Here is an 18792-nt window from a genome sequence, read left to right as displayed (position 1 = left end):
CTATCCCGACCTCCTATCCCGACCTCCTATCCCGTCCTCCTATCCCGACCTCCTATCCCGACCCGTAATATGTGTACCAGGTATTGAAATATCTCCAGCCGTACGGAAGTTATGTGGGAACATACATTTCCCATTGATTTGCATGGGACTTTAAACAAAAACCTCGACCCTCATAAATGGGGGTAGTTAAGGGTTAAATTAACTATCCTATATTTTAAGTGGACATATAAGTAACATGTGACCAAGTATTATAGAAATATCTCCAGCCGTTTGGAAGTTATGCAGTAACATATATTTCCCATAGACTTGTATGGGACTTTAAACATAAACCCCGCCCCTGGCAAATGGGGGTGAGTAAGGGTTAAATCACCTATCCTATGTTTGTTGTTGACTTATAAGTAACATGTGACCAAGTTTCATGTTAATATCTTTAGCCGGTTGGAAGCTTTTGTGGAACATACATACATACATACACACACATATATATATATATATATATATATATATATATATGCACATACACATACACACACGTTGAGTTTTATATATATATATATATATATATATATGTATATGTATAAATTGTGTGTGTATATAGTATATAATGTGTGTATATATATATGTGTGTGTATATAGTATATAATGTGTATATGTGTGTGTGTGTATATATATATATGTTTATATAATGTGTATATATACATATCTTAGGGCTGCACAATACACATTGCAGTTTTGTTCTGTATTATGTCGATTATTCCTTTGCAAAAAATGTACGGCCAAAATTGTAATAGTCTCCATAGTGCAGTGGTTTACAAATAGTGTGTCTCCTGCTGTTGTAAAACTACAACTCCCAGCATGTCCGGACAGCCAAAGGTATGCTAGGAGTTGTAGTTTTGCAACAGCTGGAGACACACTGTTTGCTAAACACTGTCCAATGGGGACTAAAATAATTGTGAAAATAAATGAAAATTAAAAAACAAATAGTTAATAAAAGTGAATAAGCCCCTCCCCTAATATAAGTTAAAATCCCCCCTTTTCCCCATTTTTCAAATAAAATAATATAAACAAAAATGTGTAGTATTGCCGCGTGCAAGGCCAGATTAACATAGGGGCTGATGGGGCTGCAGCTCCAGGCCCCTACCTGAAAATAGGCCCAGCCGGCCCCCCACCGTATTTCGCTGCGCATCTGCCACTGAAGGACCTCTGTATGCTGCCTTTACATGTGCCTGCTCGAAGCAGCAATACGCCGCTACGAGCAGTCACACTGCGATGTGCGAGTCGCCGCGTGCATGCACAGTATACTCGCACATCGCGGCAGCTCTTGGCCTAGCTCATATAGCAGGGGGAGCGGCTGCAATGTATGCGAGTACACCGCGCATGTGCGGCGACTGGCACATCGCTTCAGTGTGTCTGCACATAGCAGCGTATTGACGCTCTGGGCAGGCACATGTAAAGGCAGCATACAGAGGTCCTTCAGCGGCAGATCCGCAGCGTAAAATACACTGGGGATCCGCTCGTGTGAACGTACCCTTAGGGTCTAGTGGTCTTAGGTACAGTATTCTGCGCAGATTTGATGTGCAGGATTTGATGCGCAGGCTTTAAAGTTGTATTCAGTCTTTTAGCTTACATTGAAATCTGCAGCAGAAAATCATGCGCATCAAATCCTGCACATCAAATCTTCGTAGGATGCTGTACGTGTGAACATACCCTTAGGGTGTATTCACACATACAGCATCCTGCACATATTTGATGCTCAGGATTTAAAGCTGCAGATTTGATGCTGTATTCAGTCATTTAGTTTACATTGAAATCTGCAGCATTAAATCTGTAGCTTCAAATCTGTGCATCAAATGCGCAGCAAAATACGGCATGTGTGACCCTACTCTTATAAGGGAAAACATATCCTGTGTACAGCTGGTAATTACCACTACATGATCCTGTATACAATCACTTGTATGGTATAAAGATCCTGTGTACAGTTGGTAATTACTACTATATGGTCCTGTATGTAATCATGTGTATGGTATACAGATCCTGTGTACAGCTGGTATATACCATTATATGGTCCTGTATATAATCACTTATATGGTATGCAGATCCAGTGTACAGCTGGTATATACCTCAGTATGATCCTGCATATAATCACTTATATGGCTTACAGATCCTGGTATCTACCTCTATATGGTCACTGTGTACAGGTTTTATTCAGTGACAGTAGGGTCACTGTGTGATGTATAGTGTGTTCCTAATGCATCAGTATTATTTGGCCCTTGTATTATGTGTATACTGGTATTATTGGTATTGTTAGTCTGTGTATAGTGTTTTTTACTCAGTATGGTGTTATTATCCAGTCCTTCAGTCTACTGGTAATGTTGGTCCTGATACTCTGGATTTGATCATAAGCAATACGATGGTGATAATATTCCTCCTTGTATGCTGGTATTATTGGTAATGCTGGTCTTAATATACAGGATTTGCTCTGTAACAGTACGATGGTAATATGTATGTTGATTATATTCCTCCTTATATACTGGTGTTATTGGTATTATTGGTCTTAGTATACAGGATTTGGTCAGTAACAGTATGAAGATAATATGCATGGTAATAATATTCCTCTTAGTATACTGGTATTATTGGTAATATTGGTCTCAGAATACACGATTTGGTCAGTAACAGTACGATGGTAAAATGTATGGTGATAACATTCCTCCTTGTATGCTGGTATTATTGGTAATGCTGGTCTTAGTATACAGGATTTGGTCAGTAACAGTATGATGGTAATATGTATGGTGATAACATTACTCCTTATATACTGGTATTATTGGTCTCACTATACACGATTTGGTCAGTAACAGTATGATGGTAATATGTATGGTGATAATATTCCTCCTTTTATACTGGTATTATTGGTCTCAGAATACACGATTTGCTCAGTAACAGTATGATGGTAATATGTATAGTGATAATATTCCTCCTTGTACACTGGTATAATTAGTCATGGAAAAATATCTTAAAGAAGTAACATGTTGAAAAAACTTGTCTCCTACCTAAAGGACCCCCAACAATCTCCTTTACTGGGCCCTGACTAGTCCACTTAACGCTCTAAAATAATGGATATGAGGACATTTTGGTTGGTGTAATTTTATAGCTAGCTAGCTATCTACCTGGCTACCTACCTACCTACCTACCTACATCACATTGTGTGTATCGTGCTGTGTTGCAGATAATGAAAGTAAATAGAGTTACACTGCGACCCACAAACTGCCGCAACCCAGCTGATGGGTCGCGGCCACATTTAGGCCCATCAAGCTTTTCAGCACCAGGCCCGTGGTGCTCTTAATCCAGCTCTGGCCATGTGTGTAAGTGTCCGAACTAATAAAGCAGAACGTTAAAGGAAAACTGTCAACCAGTTCACCCACACTAAACCCAATATACTGGGTGTGTGCCCTGGCCGCTGAGTTCTCTGTAGTAGCCCTTTGAAGGCGGTCCCCTGGCGTCCATATTTCTTTGGGTCTCGGAGGAAGGGGCTTAAGCCACCCCCTGTGGTTTTCATTTTATTTTCTTTAACATGCCCCCGGAGCGCAGAGCTCTGTCTGCAGAGTGCATGCGCATGAGGATTTTACGTAGCTCTCACATCCTGATGAATATCAGTGTAACTGCGCATGTGCCGGGCCCTCGCTACAGAAGTCTGGAGTAGCGAGGGTTTAGTGTGGGTGAACTGGCTGAGAGTTTTCCTTTAAAGGAAATCGGTCACCAGTGTCACCTGCACTAACCTGTTGGTACCTATAGGTAGTGCAGGTGACACTGATGACAACGGTACTCACCTTGTCCCGTTCCGTGGCGGGGGATCTCTGGTAATCCTCTCCGTTTTCATCAGTGTCACCTGCACTACGTGTCAGTACCGACAGGTTAGTGCAGGTGACACTGGTGACAGATTTCCTTTAATGAAACCGCACGGTCAATGACAGAAACGTAAAAATAATTTCAAATACCCGAATTGCGTATTTTTGGTCACTTCGTGCACCCAAAAAAAAGAACGAAAATTCCCATTAAAACAAATGCGGTACAGATAAAAAGTTAAGATCACGGCGCAAAAAAATTATTCTCACACAGCCCCGTATATGAAAAATAAAGAGGTATAGGGGTCATAAGAGGACAATTTTAAACATACAACTTTTTTTTTACAAAAATTATAATTTTTAAGTAGTATAATTGTTAAGTGGTAAAAAAAAAAAATGTATATAAATCGTATGGACCAACAGAATAAAGATCAGGTGTGATTTTTACCGAAAAGTGCACTGAGTATTTATTTTTTTGTTTCACCCTAGATTGCGTGGTAACATGAGTGATGTCATTACAAAGTACAATTGGTGGCGCAAAATATAACAAGCCTTATATGGGTTTGTAGGGGGAAAATCAAAAGCGTTTTGGCTATTAGAGAGCGAGGATAAAAAAAATGAATCCCCTCCACCTCCAAAAAACAATTGTTCCGGTCCCTAAGGAAGGTCGCTTTACGTTCAGTCAATGATCATGAAATGGAGGGGATTGAAAATTAAATGGGGGTATGAAGGGTTGGCATATGAAATGAGGGGGATGGCTATATGAAATGAGTGTATATATGTGTGTGTGTGTGTATGTATCTATACATATATATATATATATATATATATATATATATATATATGTATATGCATCACTGCATGTCTGGGGTCTCTTATCCTTTCTTGTCTGTTGTATAGTATAGTATAAGGGTGCGTTCACACGGGCGTATTTGTCAGCAGATCCGCAGCTGCGGATCCGCTGACAAAGGCCCCTAAAGTGCTGCCCTCTTTGTGCCTGCTAATAGCGGCAATACGCCGCTACCAGCAGAGACACTGTGAAGTGTGAGTCGCAGTGTATCCGCACATCCTGGCCGCTCCCCCAGCTCCCTGAGCTACACAGAGAGCGGCCGCGATGTGTGCGAGTACACTGCAGGGTAACTCGCACATCTCATTGTGTCTTCTGGTAGCGGCGGATTGCTGCTATTAGCAGGCACAAAGAGGGCAGCACTTTAGGGGCCTTTGTCAGCGGATCCGCAGCTGCGGATCCGCTGACAAATACGCTCGTGTGAACGCACCCTAATACAGAGTCAGAGAAAGCAATGTGGATATAGGTTTCCCCTACCCACCCACAAGCACTCCTGGGACCCACCCTGATCATCACCCTTAAAGGGGTACTCCGTTCTAGACATTTTATCATCTTTCCAAAGGATAGGGGATAAGATGTTTAATTAACAGTTTAATTAACAATACAATCTTATAAATCGGACATTTCCGCACACGGCAATATCACCTATGTTTATTTTTATTTACACAGTTTGTTTGTTTTTAAATGGGAAAAGGGGGGTGATTCCAACTTTTATTACGGAAGGGGTTAAATGATCTTCATTCACTTTTTTTTTTTTGCAACGTTATAGCTCTCATAGGGGACTATAACACTGCACACACTGATCTTTTATATTGATCAATAGTTTCTCATAGGAAACCATGGATCAATGATTCTGCCGCTTGACTGCTCATGTCTGGATCTCAGGCACTGAGCAGTCATCCGGCGATCGAGCAGCATGGAGGAAGGTAAGGGACCCTCCTGCTGTCTTTCATCGCAGCAATCCCGAACGGCTCCCTGAGCTAACCGGCATTAGTTCACATTCACTTTAGATGTGGCATTCACCTTTGAACGCCGTGTCTAAAGGGTTAATAGCGTGTGGCACCGCGATCAGTGCCGCGTGCTAATAGCCACGGGTCCTGGCCGTTGATAGGTGTCGGGCCCAACACGCCGTGGCCCCGCTGTCACGATCACACCCTATCGGTCCAGCCAAGACGCTAGAGAGAGTGTGATGGTGCAAGGGTTAAAGCCGCCAGACCTCTGGGTATCCACTACTAGTCCCAGCAAGTCACCAAATTAACCCTTAGATAAACGTGTTATACCAGAGCCTCCTTCAGAAAGGTGAGCTCATATATTTAGAGATCAAAGACAAGAGCTGATTAATTAAACATTTAATCTGATAAAAGGTATCATAGTGCTGACTATATAAAAATACAGAAACAAATGACATACAGTTACAAAAATGTATAAAAGAGTTTAGCAAGGCAAGTTCAGAAAACAAAAGCTGAAGTTCTTACAGCACGATGATATAGCAGTTCCAAGAGAGTGAGTTTCAGCTGTTCTTAGGATGGTCTTGTCAACTTGTTGCCCAGCATTGAACACCCAACTTTGAGTCTAGCATTGTTTTAAAATAGCACATCTGCTTTCTTGGGAGGGAGACTCCATTCCCCCCTCCCCTCTGGTCCCACCAGGTGGGGCATCTCTCTTCCTGGTGGGGCATCTCTCTTTGATTATATGATGGGACCAGAGTGCATGACTTCAAAAGAGCCTTTGACTTCAAAGGAGAAGTAAACATGCAGCCAGACCCCGCAATAAAATGCAATACACAAAACACAGTCTGAATGACCTCTCACCCCTGGCTTGGATAATACATCACACAGTTATAATTATAATACACATATAGGATTTTAATAATCCTGCCAGGGGGGTCTCATGAGCTAACCTTAGCAGCTCTTTCCTGTACTGCCTAGGAACCACTAACGGCCTTTCTCCTGGGCCCCTATCATGCCTTTGGAAAGGGACTCCCAGTACAAGATATCATTTTCCCAATATACCCGATGCCCATCTGTGTCAACACCTGTATGTTCAGCACGTTGTCTCAGCCCTTCAAGGGAAGGGTGACTGCGCAGAGCTTCCCGGAAATGCTCATTTCCCTCCCCCATCTTTGGGCATCAGGGAGCACATTTCCCACAGGTGAACTAGCAGCTCCACCTGCCCCTCCCTCAGTTCCAGACATAACAATGTTACAGGTATAATACACAGGGCTATCACTCCTTCCCTCCTCCTCCTTAGGCTCACAGGATTGGGACACATCACTCACTGCTGGTCCCTCATCCTTAAATGTCACCAGGGGCACACCAACCCCTAGCCTATCTCCACTAGGTTTTGGCATTGGCAATGCATTGTCACCACATGTCACAATACACCCCATTTCACTTTTGGAAAACATTACTGGTTCAGTCACAGGTAAACAATTATCAATCCCTTGCACTCCCTCCCAGTTACCGCGTTTCACAATGTCTCCCAAAATCTCGCACAGTACCTCAGAATGAACAGGGCTCTCTCCTAGCCCATCCGGTGTGCAGGTAGTGTCCTCTGGAGCATAATGACAGAGCATCCGACCCAAATCATTCCCCAGCAGAACATTGACAGGGATGTCCTCAGAGACCCCCACCTCCCGCAAACCTTTGCCTGTACCCCAATCCAGGTACACATGGGCCATGGGCACAGCAGGCCGAACACCTCCAATCTCCCTCCAAATGAGTTTCAGCTGTTCTTAGGATGGTCTTGTCAGCTTGTTGCCCAGCTTTGAAAACCCAACTTTGAGTCTAGCATTGTTTTAAAATAGCACATCTGCTTTCTTGGGAGGGAGACTCCATTCCCCCCTCCCCTCTGGTCCCACCAGGTGGGGCATCTCTCTTCCTGGCCCCTTATCTGTTTGATTATATGATGGGACCAGAGTGCATGACTTCAAAAGAGCCTTTGACTTCAAAGGAGATGTAAACAAGCAGCCAGACCCCCCAATAAAATGCAATACACAAAACACAGTCTTGGATAATACATCACACTGGCTTGGATAATACATCACACAGTTATAATTATAATACACATATAGGATTTTAATAATCAGGCCTTGGGCCTGACACCCGCATTATAGAATGGGAGCCGTCCCTTGAAGTACATGTATGTATTGGTTTGGGAAAGGGTTAAAGGGGTACTCCGGTGGAAAACTTTTTTTTATTAAATCACCTGGTGCCAGAAAGTTAAACAGATTTGTAAATTATATAGAAGAATATATGGAGATACAGACCTCTAGTTACTCATATGCTAATATTCTATGTGGGATGTAATGATGGGATATGTAGTGATTGAGGGTCTGGTGTCGGGATGTGGTGATAGTATGTTAATTATTGTATAATACTGACTGGATGTTATGTCAGATTGCTAAAATAACATAACTAATAAATATGAAAGAATTGAAGAGAGGAACAAGTTTAGGTATAAGAATTGAAGAGTAAGTCTTATAATACAAATATGTAAATCTGTCTGGGCCAGGGGAGCGACCAGCAGGAAGAGACTTGAGGACCTCCATGAGCTCCTCACTAGTAATGGGAGCATTAAGAACCTCACAATCCGCCCCTGACAAAGTCGGCAAGCCACATCGAGAGGAATAAGAATCAAGGACAGCTGCACGCTCCTCCCGGTCAGATGAAAGCTGAGAAGGAAGAGAATAAAGACCAGAGTAATAGTAAATTGGAAGGCGGGAAATTTTGGCTGGGTAATAATGGAGAACACCAGAAGAGTCTTTCAAGGCTGAGGGGGACTGGGCGACTGCTCGATCATGTAGTCGCCTAGCTAACATGGTATGAGCCTTATTACCTTTCTCATAAAAGTGTAGCATAGCATACAACAGTCGTCGCTCAACATGACTGAGAGCAAGGTCAACCAGTTCAGCCCGAGCAGCCGCCAAGCACCTCACCGAGGGAGAGACAGTAAAAGTCTTTCCAGTCTGGTAATTTGTGCCTTAAGTTTCCAGGAACAAGCCAGAGCATCACGCTTAAGTCGCGCACCCAGAGCAATACAATGCCTCCGTAAAACCGACTTGTGAGATTCCCAGAGAACAACCATTATTAGCAAAATATTCAGTCAGGCATGTCAACAAAGCAAGAAAAAGTAGGGGAAAAAGACGAAAGGGCAAGAAGGGGACAGACAAATGACAGGACAAAAACAGAACAGATCAAAAAGTGAATCATTGACCAAGCAGCCAATGCAGATGCCAAGACCATTAAAGGGAGCGGGGTAAACAAATACTCAGAAAACAGGTAGTCCATTGCCACAGCCTCAAGGGGGGAAAAATGGGTGAACGACACCAGAAAGCTACCGCCAAAAGGTCATACACCACTCCCTAAGGCCGTGCCAAAAAGGACGTGATGAAAGAGAAATAACAGGTGCAAACATTAACTACAGCAAATATTAATACAGAAACATAGCAATATTCAAAGTAGCAACATCAAGCAAGGGAGAACCAGGAGCCAACCAAAGCCCCGAGGCAATAGACAGAGAGGTAGCATCAGTCCTCGGACGGCAGCTCGAAGGTGGGGCCCACTACGAGCCCCTAGGATCCTGGGGGGTAGACTTCCTGTTCTGTCCAGAACAGCAGGGGCGGACAGGCTGCCAAACAGGAGGGAGATGAGGGGGAGGGGATGTCAGGTCCCAGTCTACCATCTGAGAAACAGGCAAGTCCAAGGTTGAGCAGAAGGCCGGGAGATCTGAGAAGGAGCACAGCAGAGCGTCCGTTTTTTCAGGCATGGAGAGCAAACAGGAAATTCCACCTGTAAGGCACTTGGTGGGAGCGTAGGACTGCCAGAAGGGGTTGAAGCATCCGCCTTTTTCTCAACATGAACCAGGATAGGTCTTGAAACAACTGGATTGGAGCCCCATCAAAATCAAAGTTATGCAGAAAACCAGCTTTAGCCATGATAGCTTAAGTTGGAAGTTGTGCACACAACAAATAACGTCCCTGTGAGTGCCTGTGGTGGATTTAGGGCGGAAGGCCCTATGAGCTCTGTCCAGCTTGATTTTGTGGGAGGAGGACTCACCCAGGATAAGGTTGAAAATGGCTTCCAGGGTCACATGGAGGTCCTCCTGATGGGTAGTCTCCAGCAGTCCCCGAACTCGGATGTTATTACGCCTCCCCCAATTGTCCAAGTCCTCACAATGAGTATGTAGATCACTGAGAAATTCCGTTTGAGAGGATATTGTAGACTGGAGCTGAGCAATATAGGCCCTGGTGGAATTGTGGGCATCCTCTAGACCCTCAACTCTGTCAGAAACATGCTGTAAGTCTTGGCATAGGGATAAAACTTCCATCCAGCAGGTATCTTTGACTTCAGCAGCAAGTGAACGGAAATCCTCTTTAGCAGGAATCTGGGAAAGGAGCTGACTCCAATCCGGAGGGGCAGAAGAGGGTGCAGGCAGTCTTGAACAAGCCAAATCAGCCTCTGAAAGGGTATTTCATGATATTTTTTTTTTTAGCCATCAGCACAGGGGGCACGCAGGGCCCAGGGGAAACAGATGGGCTCCCTTGGGAGGAGAAGCCCCGTGCGCTTGTGTGCAGACATAATTCTTTGAGGTTTAGGTGAGGCTGGCAAAATGGTGCTGATGGAGAGGAGCTCGGGGTGCAGTGGGGGTGGGGGGGGCGGTCATAGAGCTCAGTCCAGTGCCCCACTGAGGCAGGTAGTACAGGCCCCCAAGCAGGAGGCTCAGGTGAGAGGGATCCAGAGGCAGGAGGACCAGCTGAGGGGTCCAAAGGCAGGAGGACCAGGAGGAGGAGGAGGATGACCCCCGGATCAATGAGGCCTAAAATGGTGGCCCCTTGCATAAGATGGGGAGATGGTCAGAATCCCTTGTGAGGAGGACTGCAGAGAGGCACCCAATGGGCTGGAGTCCCAGGCAGACAGGCCAAGAGAGTCACCACAGAGTTGGGCTGGCAGGAGTACAGTCGCACGCTCCGGCAGGAGCAGCGTCAGCAGCAGGAAGCTCCTGGAGCACAGCTACGAAGCAGGGAGAAGGCGTCCGGTCCACAGAGAGGAGGCTGAGCTGCTGAGGTAGGAGGCAGCAGCTGCAATGTGTTTTGCAAGTCCTCCGCTGATGTCGGCTGGAGCGCAGGTGAGTCGGCAGCCTGGCTGGAAGCGGGACCCAGGGAGCGGGAATGCAGGCCTTGCTCAGGGCCCGTAATGGTGGGCGGACGGCCCGGTGTGGAGGCCTGAGGTGTCCTAAGGAAGTGCACAATGTTCCCAGGCGGGGCGGAAGACTGCTGGGCAATAGAGGAAGGCTTTAGACAGCGCCGGGAGGTTCTCCCCATCTAATAGTGCAGGGTCACCAGCAGATTCAAGATAGTTTGCGGCCACGGGAGCGGGAGCAGATTTAGTGTGTGGCTACCTCCTTCTGCGCCGTGCCACGCCAACCCAACCCCCCCCCCCTCCCCCCCCCCCCCCCCCCCCGGAGAATTGCCCCTTTATACCAGTACTGTGACTGGGCCTTCCTCTTGTCTTCCGGGGTTATGCTGGACCACTGTTGAAGCATGATTGGAGTGTGAATACCTCTGGCACTGCTTCTGAGGAGTGACTAATGAAGTGTATCCTCTTCATCCTGAGTCACTACATTCATTTATCAAAATGTTCCCACCCCGGTCCAGAAATTTCTTCCCACTTCTCTTTGTCTTGGTGAGGAGGGAGTCCAGGTCTGGGGGGCAGGGCATCCGGACTGACAGTCTTGGAATCTTGCTTGTATATCAGGCTGAAACTGTAATTTGACAATGCAGCCGAGCTCCTATGTCCTGTGGCATCCAGCTTGGCTGTAGTCTGGATGTAGGTAAGTGGATTATTATTATTAGTCCTTACTTCAAACCTTGCTCCATATAAAAATTCATGCAGCTTGTACACAATGGCCCACTTGAGTGTCAGAAATTCCAAATTGTGGATTGGATAATTCTTCTTGGCAACCGTAAGATTTCTTCTTATGTAAGACACCGTCTTAAGCCTTCTGGATAATGTTGGTGCTGAACGCCTCCTTGACCTTCCATACTGGCATCCACAAGGAGGACATTGAGTTTTTCAGCGTCTGCTTACGCCAAGCAGTAGCTTTAGTGAGTCTCTTCTTCATTGCTAAGAAGACCTCTTCACATCCTGAAGTCCATTACTTTCCAATGAGATCTTTAGGACGTGACGCTTTAGCACCCTGTATCTCAGAGGTAGTCTCAGACAGTTTAACACTGCTTCAATCTTAGCGGGGTCCGTGGCTATTCCTTCTGCAGAGACAACGTGCCCTATATATGTAACAGAAGTCGACATTTGTATTTTGATAGCTTTGATTGCTTGAAGCCGATCCAACACCTTCAGCAATCTCTGTTCATGCTCTTCTGGTGTGTTCCCAAATACAATGTGGTTCATTTCCCCCACAGTTTTCTCCATCAGCCTCTTAAACGTAGCAGGAGCTCCTGTGCCTCCTTTCGGCATTCCGGTCTCTAAGTGTCAAATAGATCATCTCCAGGGGGATTTCCCTGACATGGAAGTTAGAAACTGGGAATAATTTACTGCGCCATAGTCTCCTAACCCTAACCTGAAGGATTTTTGGGGTGTAGCCCCTTCTTCCTCATCAGGACTAGCGTACACAAGAGGCATCCTCCAGGTGGGGCTCCAAACAGGTGAAGATTTGTGGCCTCCCATGGTCTCTGAAATCTGTATGGAATATATTTACACGTAAGTTTGATTGTCAGAATCCTGCAGGATATCCCTTATGGCGCCATCTCTATTTCCAGTCAGATTTCAAAATTTTGAGTGATCTTTTCTACTTACAATGTTTAGTGGAATTCTTTAAGCTCTGTGTCCTGTCTCTTTTCTGCTGTATGTTCCTCCTTCAGCCAAACCAGTGACTGGTCAGTTATGGAAGATAACACATTATAATATAGATGCAGAATACAGGTGTAATATGGGCAGGAAATATACCTATGTGCAGGAATGTAAGGATCACGGTAGAAAGGGGGTGTGACTGTGACCTGGCCCGCAAGTCCCTGATCCCTGAATGAGCGTGGCTTTTGATTGTGTATGCGTCACACTGGCCGCTCCATCCTTAATGTAATCTCCCCTGTTTATAAACATGGAGGAACATTGTATTAACCCCTTAAGGATGCAGGTTTTTTTTCCTTTTTTGCATTTTCATTTTTTCCTCATGACCTTCTAAAAATCATAACCCTTTCAATTTTGCACCTAAAATTCCATAGTATGGCTTATTTTTTGCACTACCAATTCTATTATGCAGTGACATTAGTCATTTTACCAAAATATCTACGGCGAAGCGTAACTTTTGGGGGCTTCCGTTTCTATGCAGTGCATTTTTTTTTGTAAAAATGACAACTTATCTTTATTCTGTAGGTTCATACAGTTAAAATGATGCCCTACTTATATAGGTTTTATTTTGTATTACTTCTAAAAAAAAATCATAACTACATGCAGGAAAATTTATACGTTTAAAATTGTCATTTTCTGACCCCTATAACTTTTTTATTTTTCCTCACACAGGCCGGTATTAGGGCTCATTTTTTGCGCAGTGATCTGAAGTTTTTACCGGTACCATCTTTATATTGATCAGACTTTTTAATCGCTTTTTATTCATTTTTTCCTGATATAAAAAGTGACCAAAAATACGTTATTCTGGACTTTGGAATTTTTTTGCGCATACGCCAATGACCGTGCGGTTTAATTAATTATATATTTTTATAGTTCGCACATTTCTGCACGTGGCAATACCACATATGTTAATTTTTATTTACACATTTTTTTTTTTTTTTTAAGCCCTTAAGGACGCAGGCTTTTTCAGTTTTTGCATTATCGTTTTTTCCTCCTTACCTTTTAAATATTATAACCTTTTCAATTTTCCACCTAAAAATCCATATTATGGCTTATTTTTTGCGTCACTAATTCGACTTTGCAGTGACATTAGTCATTTTACCCAAAAATCCACGGCGAAACGGGGAAAAAAATTTAAGAAAAAACGCCATTTTGTAAATTTTGGGGGCTTCCGTTTCTACGCAGTGCATATTTTGGTAAAAATGACACCTTATCATTATTCTGTAGGTCCATACGATTAAAATGATACCCTACTTATATAGGTTTAATTTTTTACTTCTGGAAAAAATCATAACTACCTGCAGGAAAACTGAGGGCTCATTTTTTGCGCCGTGATCTGAAGTTTTTATTGGTACCATTTTTGTTTTGATCGGACTTTTTGATCACTTTTTATTCATTTTTTGGGCTTTGATATTTTTTTTTACGTGTACGTCATTGACCGTGTGGTTTAATTAACGTTATATTTTTATAGTTTGGACATTTACGCACGCGGCTATACCACATATGTTTATTTTTATTTTCACTGTTTTATTTTTTTAATGGGAAAAGGGGGGTGATTCAAACTTTTTTTTAGGGAAGGGGTTAATTGATCTTTATTAACACTTTTTTTTTGCAAAGTTATAGCCCCCATAGGGGCCTATAACATTACATCCACTGATCTTTTACAACAATCACTAACATGTATTAACATGCCTATGATCAGCGTTATCGACGCTTGACTGCTCCTGCCTGGATCTCAGGCACGGAGCAGTCATTCGTCGATCGGACACCGAGGAGGCAGGTAGGGTCCCTCCCGATGTCCTGTAAGCTGTTCGGGACGCCACGATTTCACCGAGGCGGTCCCGAACAGCCCGACTGAGCAGCTGGGATAGTTTAACTTTTGCTTCAAACGCGGCGGTCAGCTTTGATCTCCGCGTCTGAAGGGGTTAATACAGGGCATCACCGTGATCGGTGATGTCCTGTATTAGCTGCGGGTCCCGGCCGTTGATGGCCGCCGGGAGCCGGCGCAGGATGTAAATATACGTACTTCGCCGTTAAAGGGGTATTCCAGGCCAAAACTTTTTTTTATATATCAACTGGCTCCGGAAAGTTAAACAGATTTGTAAATTACTTTGATTAAAAAATCTTAATCCTTCCAATAGTTATTAGCTTCTGAAGTTGAGTTGTTTTCTGTCTAACTGCTCTCTGATGACTCACGTCCCGGGAGCTGTGCAGTTCCTATGTGGATATTTTCCCATCATGCACAGCTCCCGGGACGTGACATCATCAATGAGCAGTTAGACAGAAAACTTCAGAAACTAATAACTATTGGAAGGGCTAAGATTTTTTAATAGAAGTAATTTACAAATCTGTTTAATTTTCCGGAGCCAGTTGATATATATAAAGTTTTTTCCTGGAATACCCCTTTAAGGAGATAAATGGGGAAAAGGGGAGTGATTTTTTACTTTTATTAGGGAAGGCGTTAAATGATCTTTTATTTCCTTTTTTTTTTACACTTTTTTTTGTGCAGTGTTATAGCCCCCCCCTAGTGGCTATTGCAATGCACATACCAATCTCATAGACAGATCATTGCCGTGCATTGATAGGGCAAAGATCAGTGTTATCGGCAGTCGAATGCTCAAGCCTGGATCTCGGGCTTGGAGCAATCCATCGCTGATTGGACACGACGGAGGCAGGTAAGGAGACCTCCGCTCGCGTTCTAGCTGATCGAGACATCCCAATTTCACCACGATGGTCCCAATCAGCCCGACTGAGCTGTTGGGAAGCTTTTACTTTCATTTTAGACGCAGCAATCAACTTTGAACGCCGCGTCTAAAGGGTTAATAGCACACGGCACAACTATCGGTGCTGCACGCTAGCCCAGGGTCCTGGCTATCATTCGCCACCGGGACCGACCCTGTATGACGCAGGGTTACTGCATGACCCCGCGTTATATACCGGGCGCAGGGCGTACAGGTACGCCCTGCATCCTTAAGAGGTTAATGGGGCTCAGATAACTCATTTTGTTATTTTTCGTCTGTGTGAGAATTAATGATCTTTTCTGCTCATATAAAACATTCATCATGACTTTTACTGTCTGATGACTTTTACAATATTTCTTCCACATCTTATCATTCAGGGAGAAGATATGAACAATATTAATGTTCCAAAGACAGATTGGAGCAGTGATGAGCAGTATAAGGAGAAAATTCCTACAGGGAAAGATCTGATCTATATTAATGCTAAAGATATAAAGGAAGAAGAAAATACAGATGTGAGCGGTGATGAGCAGTATAAGGAGGGCATTCCTACAGGAAAAGATCCAATCTATATTAACGCTGCAGACATAAAGGAAGAAGAAGAGGAGACAGATGTGAGTAGTGATGAGCAGTATATAGAGGACATTCCTACAGGAAAAGATCCAATCTATATAAATGCTACAGACATAAAGGAAGAAGAAGAGGAGACAGATGTGAGCGGTGTTGAGCAGTATAAGGAGGATAATCCTACAGGTAACCATCCAGGTGAGTAGTAACCACTAAATGCAGGGAACAGATTTTACTCAACAACAATGTTTTGTGGAATTCTTTAAGCTTTGTGTCCTGTCTCTTTTCTGCTGTATGTTCCTCCATTCAGCCAAACCTGTGACTCAGTTATGGGAGATAACACATTTATAATATGGATGCAGAATACAGCTGGAATATAGACATGAAATATACCTATGTGCAGGACGTAAGGATCGCAGTGGAAAGGGGGTGTGACTGTGACCTAGTCTGCAGGGGACACATGTCCCTGATCCCCCAACAAGCGTGGCTATTTATTGTGTGTGTTACACTGGCGGCTCCGTCCTGTCTCTGTAGCCATGACTTCCGGTGTGGGCAGCATCTCTGTATGGCGCTGTCTGTATAGGGAGCTCAGAGAGTTGGAGCCGCGGGGAGCAGAGCGCCGGTAGCTGCTGAAAAACGATTAGAGAAAGGTATTTGTCTTTTACATTGGGCTAATACTATATGGGGGGCCAACTACTTTATGGGGGCACCAAGGGGGCCTAAGTACTATATGTGACAGTATTGAGGCGTAATAGTGGGGGCAGTATGGGGGCACAGAAGGGACCTAACTACTATATTGGTGCTCAAGGTGGGAACTATTACTGTGTGGGGCAATACAGATATGTAAAGTGGTGGGGATTGTGCTGGATAAAGGAACACAACATTTTTGTCAGCAGATTCTGCAGAGACAAGTTTTGACCAGGAAAAGTCTTCATGGCTGTCTGGGCCAGATAGAAAAGAGTCACTGGATGTATCTGTAATCACTTATATGGTCTGCAGAGCCCTAGTGTACAGCTAGTATGCCACCAAGACCAACATCTACGAGGAGTTTGTATGTTCTCCCCTTGTTTGCGTTGGTTTCCTCCCACACTCCAAAGACATACTGATAGGTGAATTAGGAATTTACATTGTGATCCCCAATGGGGACAGGGAGCAACCTGAGTGATAACAAACTGTGTACAGTGCTGCAGAATATGTGGGCGTTATAGAAATAAAGGCATTTTTATTCTGTGCCCCCAATACTGATATTATACCCCTCCTGTGCCCCACACTGATATTATAAACCTCCTGTGCCCCCACTTATTCTGTGCCCCCACACTGATATGATACCTCTCCTGTGCCCCCACACTGAAATTCTACCCCTCCTGTGCCCCCACACTGATATATTATAAACCTCCTGTGCCCCCACTTTTTCTGTGCCCCCACACTGATATGATACCCCTCCTGTGCCCCCACTCTGATATAATACCCCTCCTGTGCCCCACACTGATATGATACCTCTCCTGTGCCCCCACACTGATATGATACCCCTCCTGTGCCCCCACACTGACTCCATGTTTGACAATGCTATCCAGTGTACATCTTGGTCAGTGTATACAATCCTTGAACAGCAGTAGGGGGGTGCATATTGTTGTGCGGGTTGTTCATTTGGAAGCCCAGATCCTGGATCTAGAGGAGCATCTGGCAAGACTGAGATGTATTGACAACATGGAGGAGTCTGCTGGGTACTGAGCGGGCATTCTGTGGGGTAGAGGTGGGGAGGATAGTGGGATGGAGGTGCAGGACAGTCAGGCAGCTAGCTGGGTTATAGTTAGAAAACGGGGTAGAGGGAAAAGTGTCAGGGAGGCTAGTCCTGATCTTATACCCCAACAAGTTTGCCCAGTTGGCAGATAAAGGCATGCTAGTTCAGAGTTAGCGATGCTGCAGCAAAATACTGCCTCTGACCACCAGGGGGGTGTCTGCTCCAGTAAGGAGGGAAGAAGGAGCACAGGGCAGGCCAGACAGGTGCTGGTAGTGGGGGACTCTATTATTAGGGGGGACAGACAGGGAGATCTGTCACAAAGACCGGGATCACCGAACAGTGTGTTGTCTTCCTGGCGCTCGAGCACATCGCGAATCGGGTTGACCGGTTGCTGGGAGGGGCTGGAGAAGACCCAGCAGTCATGGTTCACATTGGCACCAATGACAAAGTAAGAGGTAGATGGAGTGTCCTTAAAAATGATTTCAGGGACTTAGGCCGCAAGCTGAAGGAGAGGACCTCCAAGGTAATATTCTCTGAAATATTACCTGTAGTGCTGGGCGGTATGGCCTAAAATTAATATCATGGTATTTTTTTTTATTATCGCGGTATCACGGTATTACCCCCCCACCCCGCAAGCGGGGTCCCTGTGCCCACTAGTGTTGTCAAATGTGCCCCCCGCGAGCGCGATCGCTACAATCACCGCTAGCGGGGTCCCTGTGCCCACTAGCGGTGTCAAATGTGCCCCCCGCGAGCGCTACCATCACCGCTAGGGGGGTCCCTGTGCCCACTAGCGGTGTCATAAGAATGCCGAGCGCGGCTCTGTTCCCCGTCCCTGTCAGCTCTCAGGGTACGGGAACAGATTTAAAAGCCTCGCGCGCAGCTAACGTAGTACTGCGCAAATAGCGTAGGGCTAACGCTAGGCTCCTAGCGCTGTCTACGTTAGCCCTACGCTATTTGCGTAGTGCTGTGCCTGCGCAGTACTACGTTAGCCGCGCGCGAGGCTTTTAAATCTGTTCCCGTACCCTGAGAGCTGACAGGGACGGGGAACAGAGCCGCGCTCGGCATTCTTGTGACACCGCTAGTGGGCACAGGGACCCCGCTAGCGGTGATGGTAGCGCTCGCGGGGGGCACATTTGACACCGCTAGTGGGCACATGGATCCCGCTAGCGGTGGGGACACTGGCTGACAGGCGCAG

General features: G+C 45.1%; 1 protein-coding gene across 1 annotated transcript in view; it reads left to right on the top strand.

Annotated features, from left to right (window-relative positions):
* The window catches only part of LOC130300439 (zinc finger protein 84-like), an 86339-nt gene that overhangs the window by 57918 nt on the left and 9629 nt on the right, over positions 1–18792 (top strand). The window contains exon 5 of the mRNA XM_056551548.1: positions 15670–16054. Within this exon, the coding sequence (XP_056407523.1) occupies positions 15670–16054 (385 nt within the window). The remainder of the gene's footprint in view (positions 1–15669; positions 16055–18792) is intronic.

This window comes from Hyla sarda, chromosome 1 (assembly GCF_029499605.1).
Source record: "Hyla sarda isolate aHylSar1 chromosome 1, aHylSar1.hap1, whole genome shotgun sequence".
NCBI classification, from domain to species: domain Eukaryota; kingdom Metazoa; phylum Chordata; class Amphibia; order Anura; family Hylidae; genus Hyla; species Hyla sarda.
Note: the sequence above shows the minus strand (reverse complement) of the source record. Positions and strands in the feature narration are given on the sequence as shown.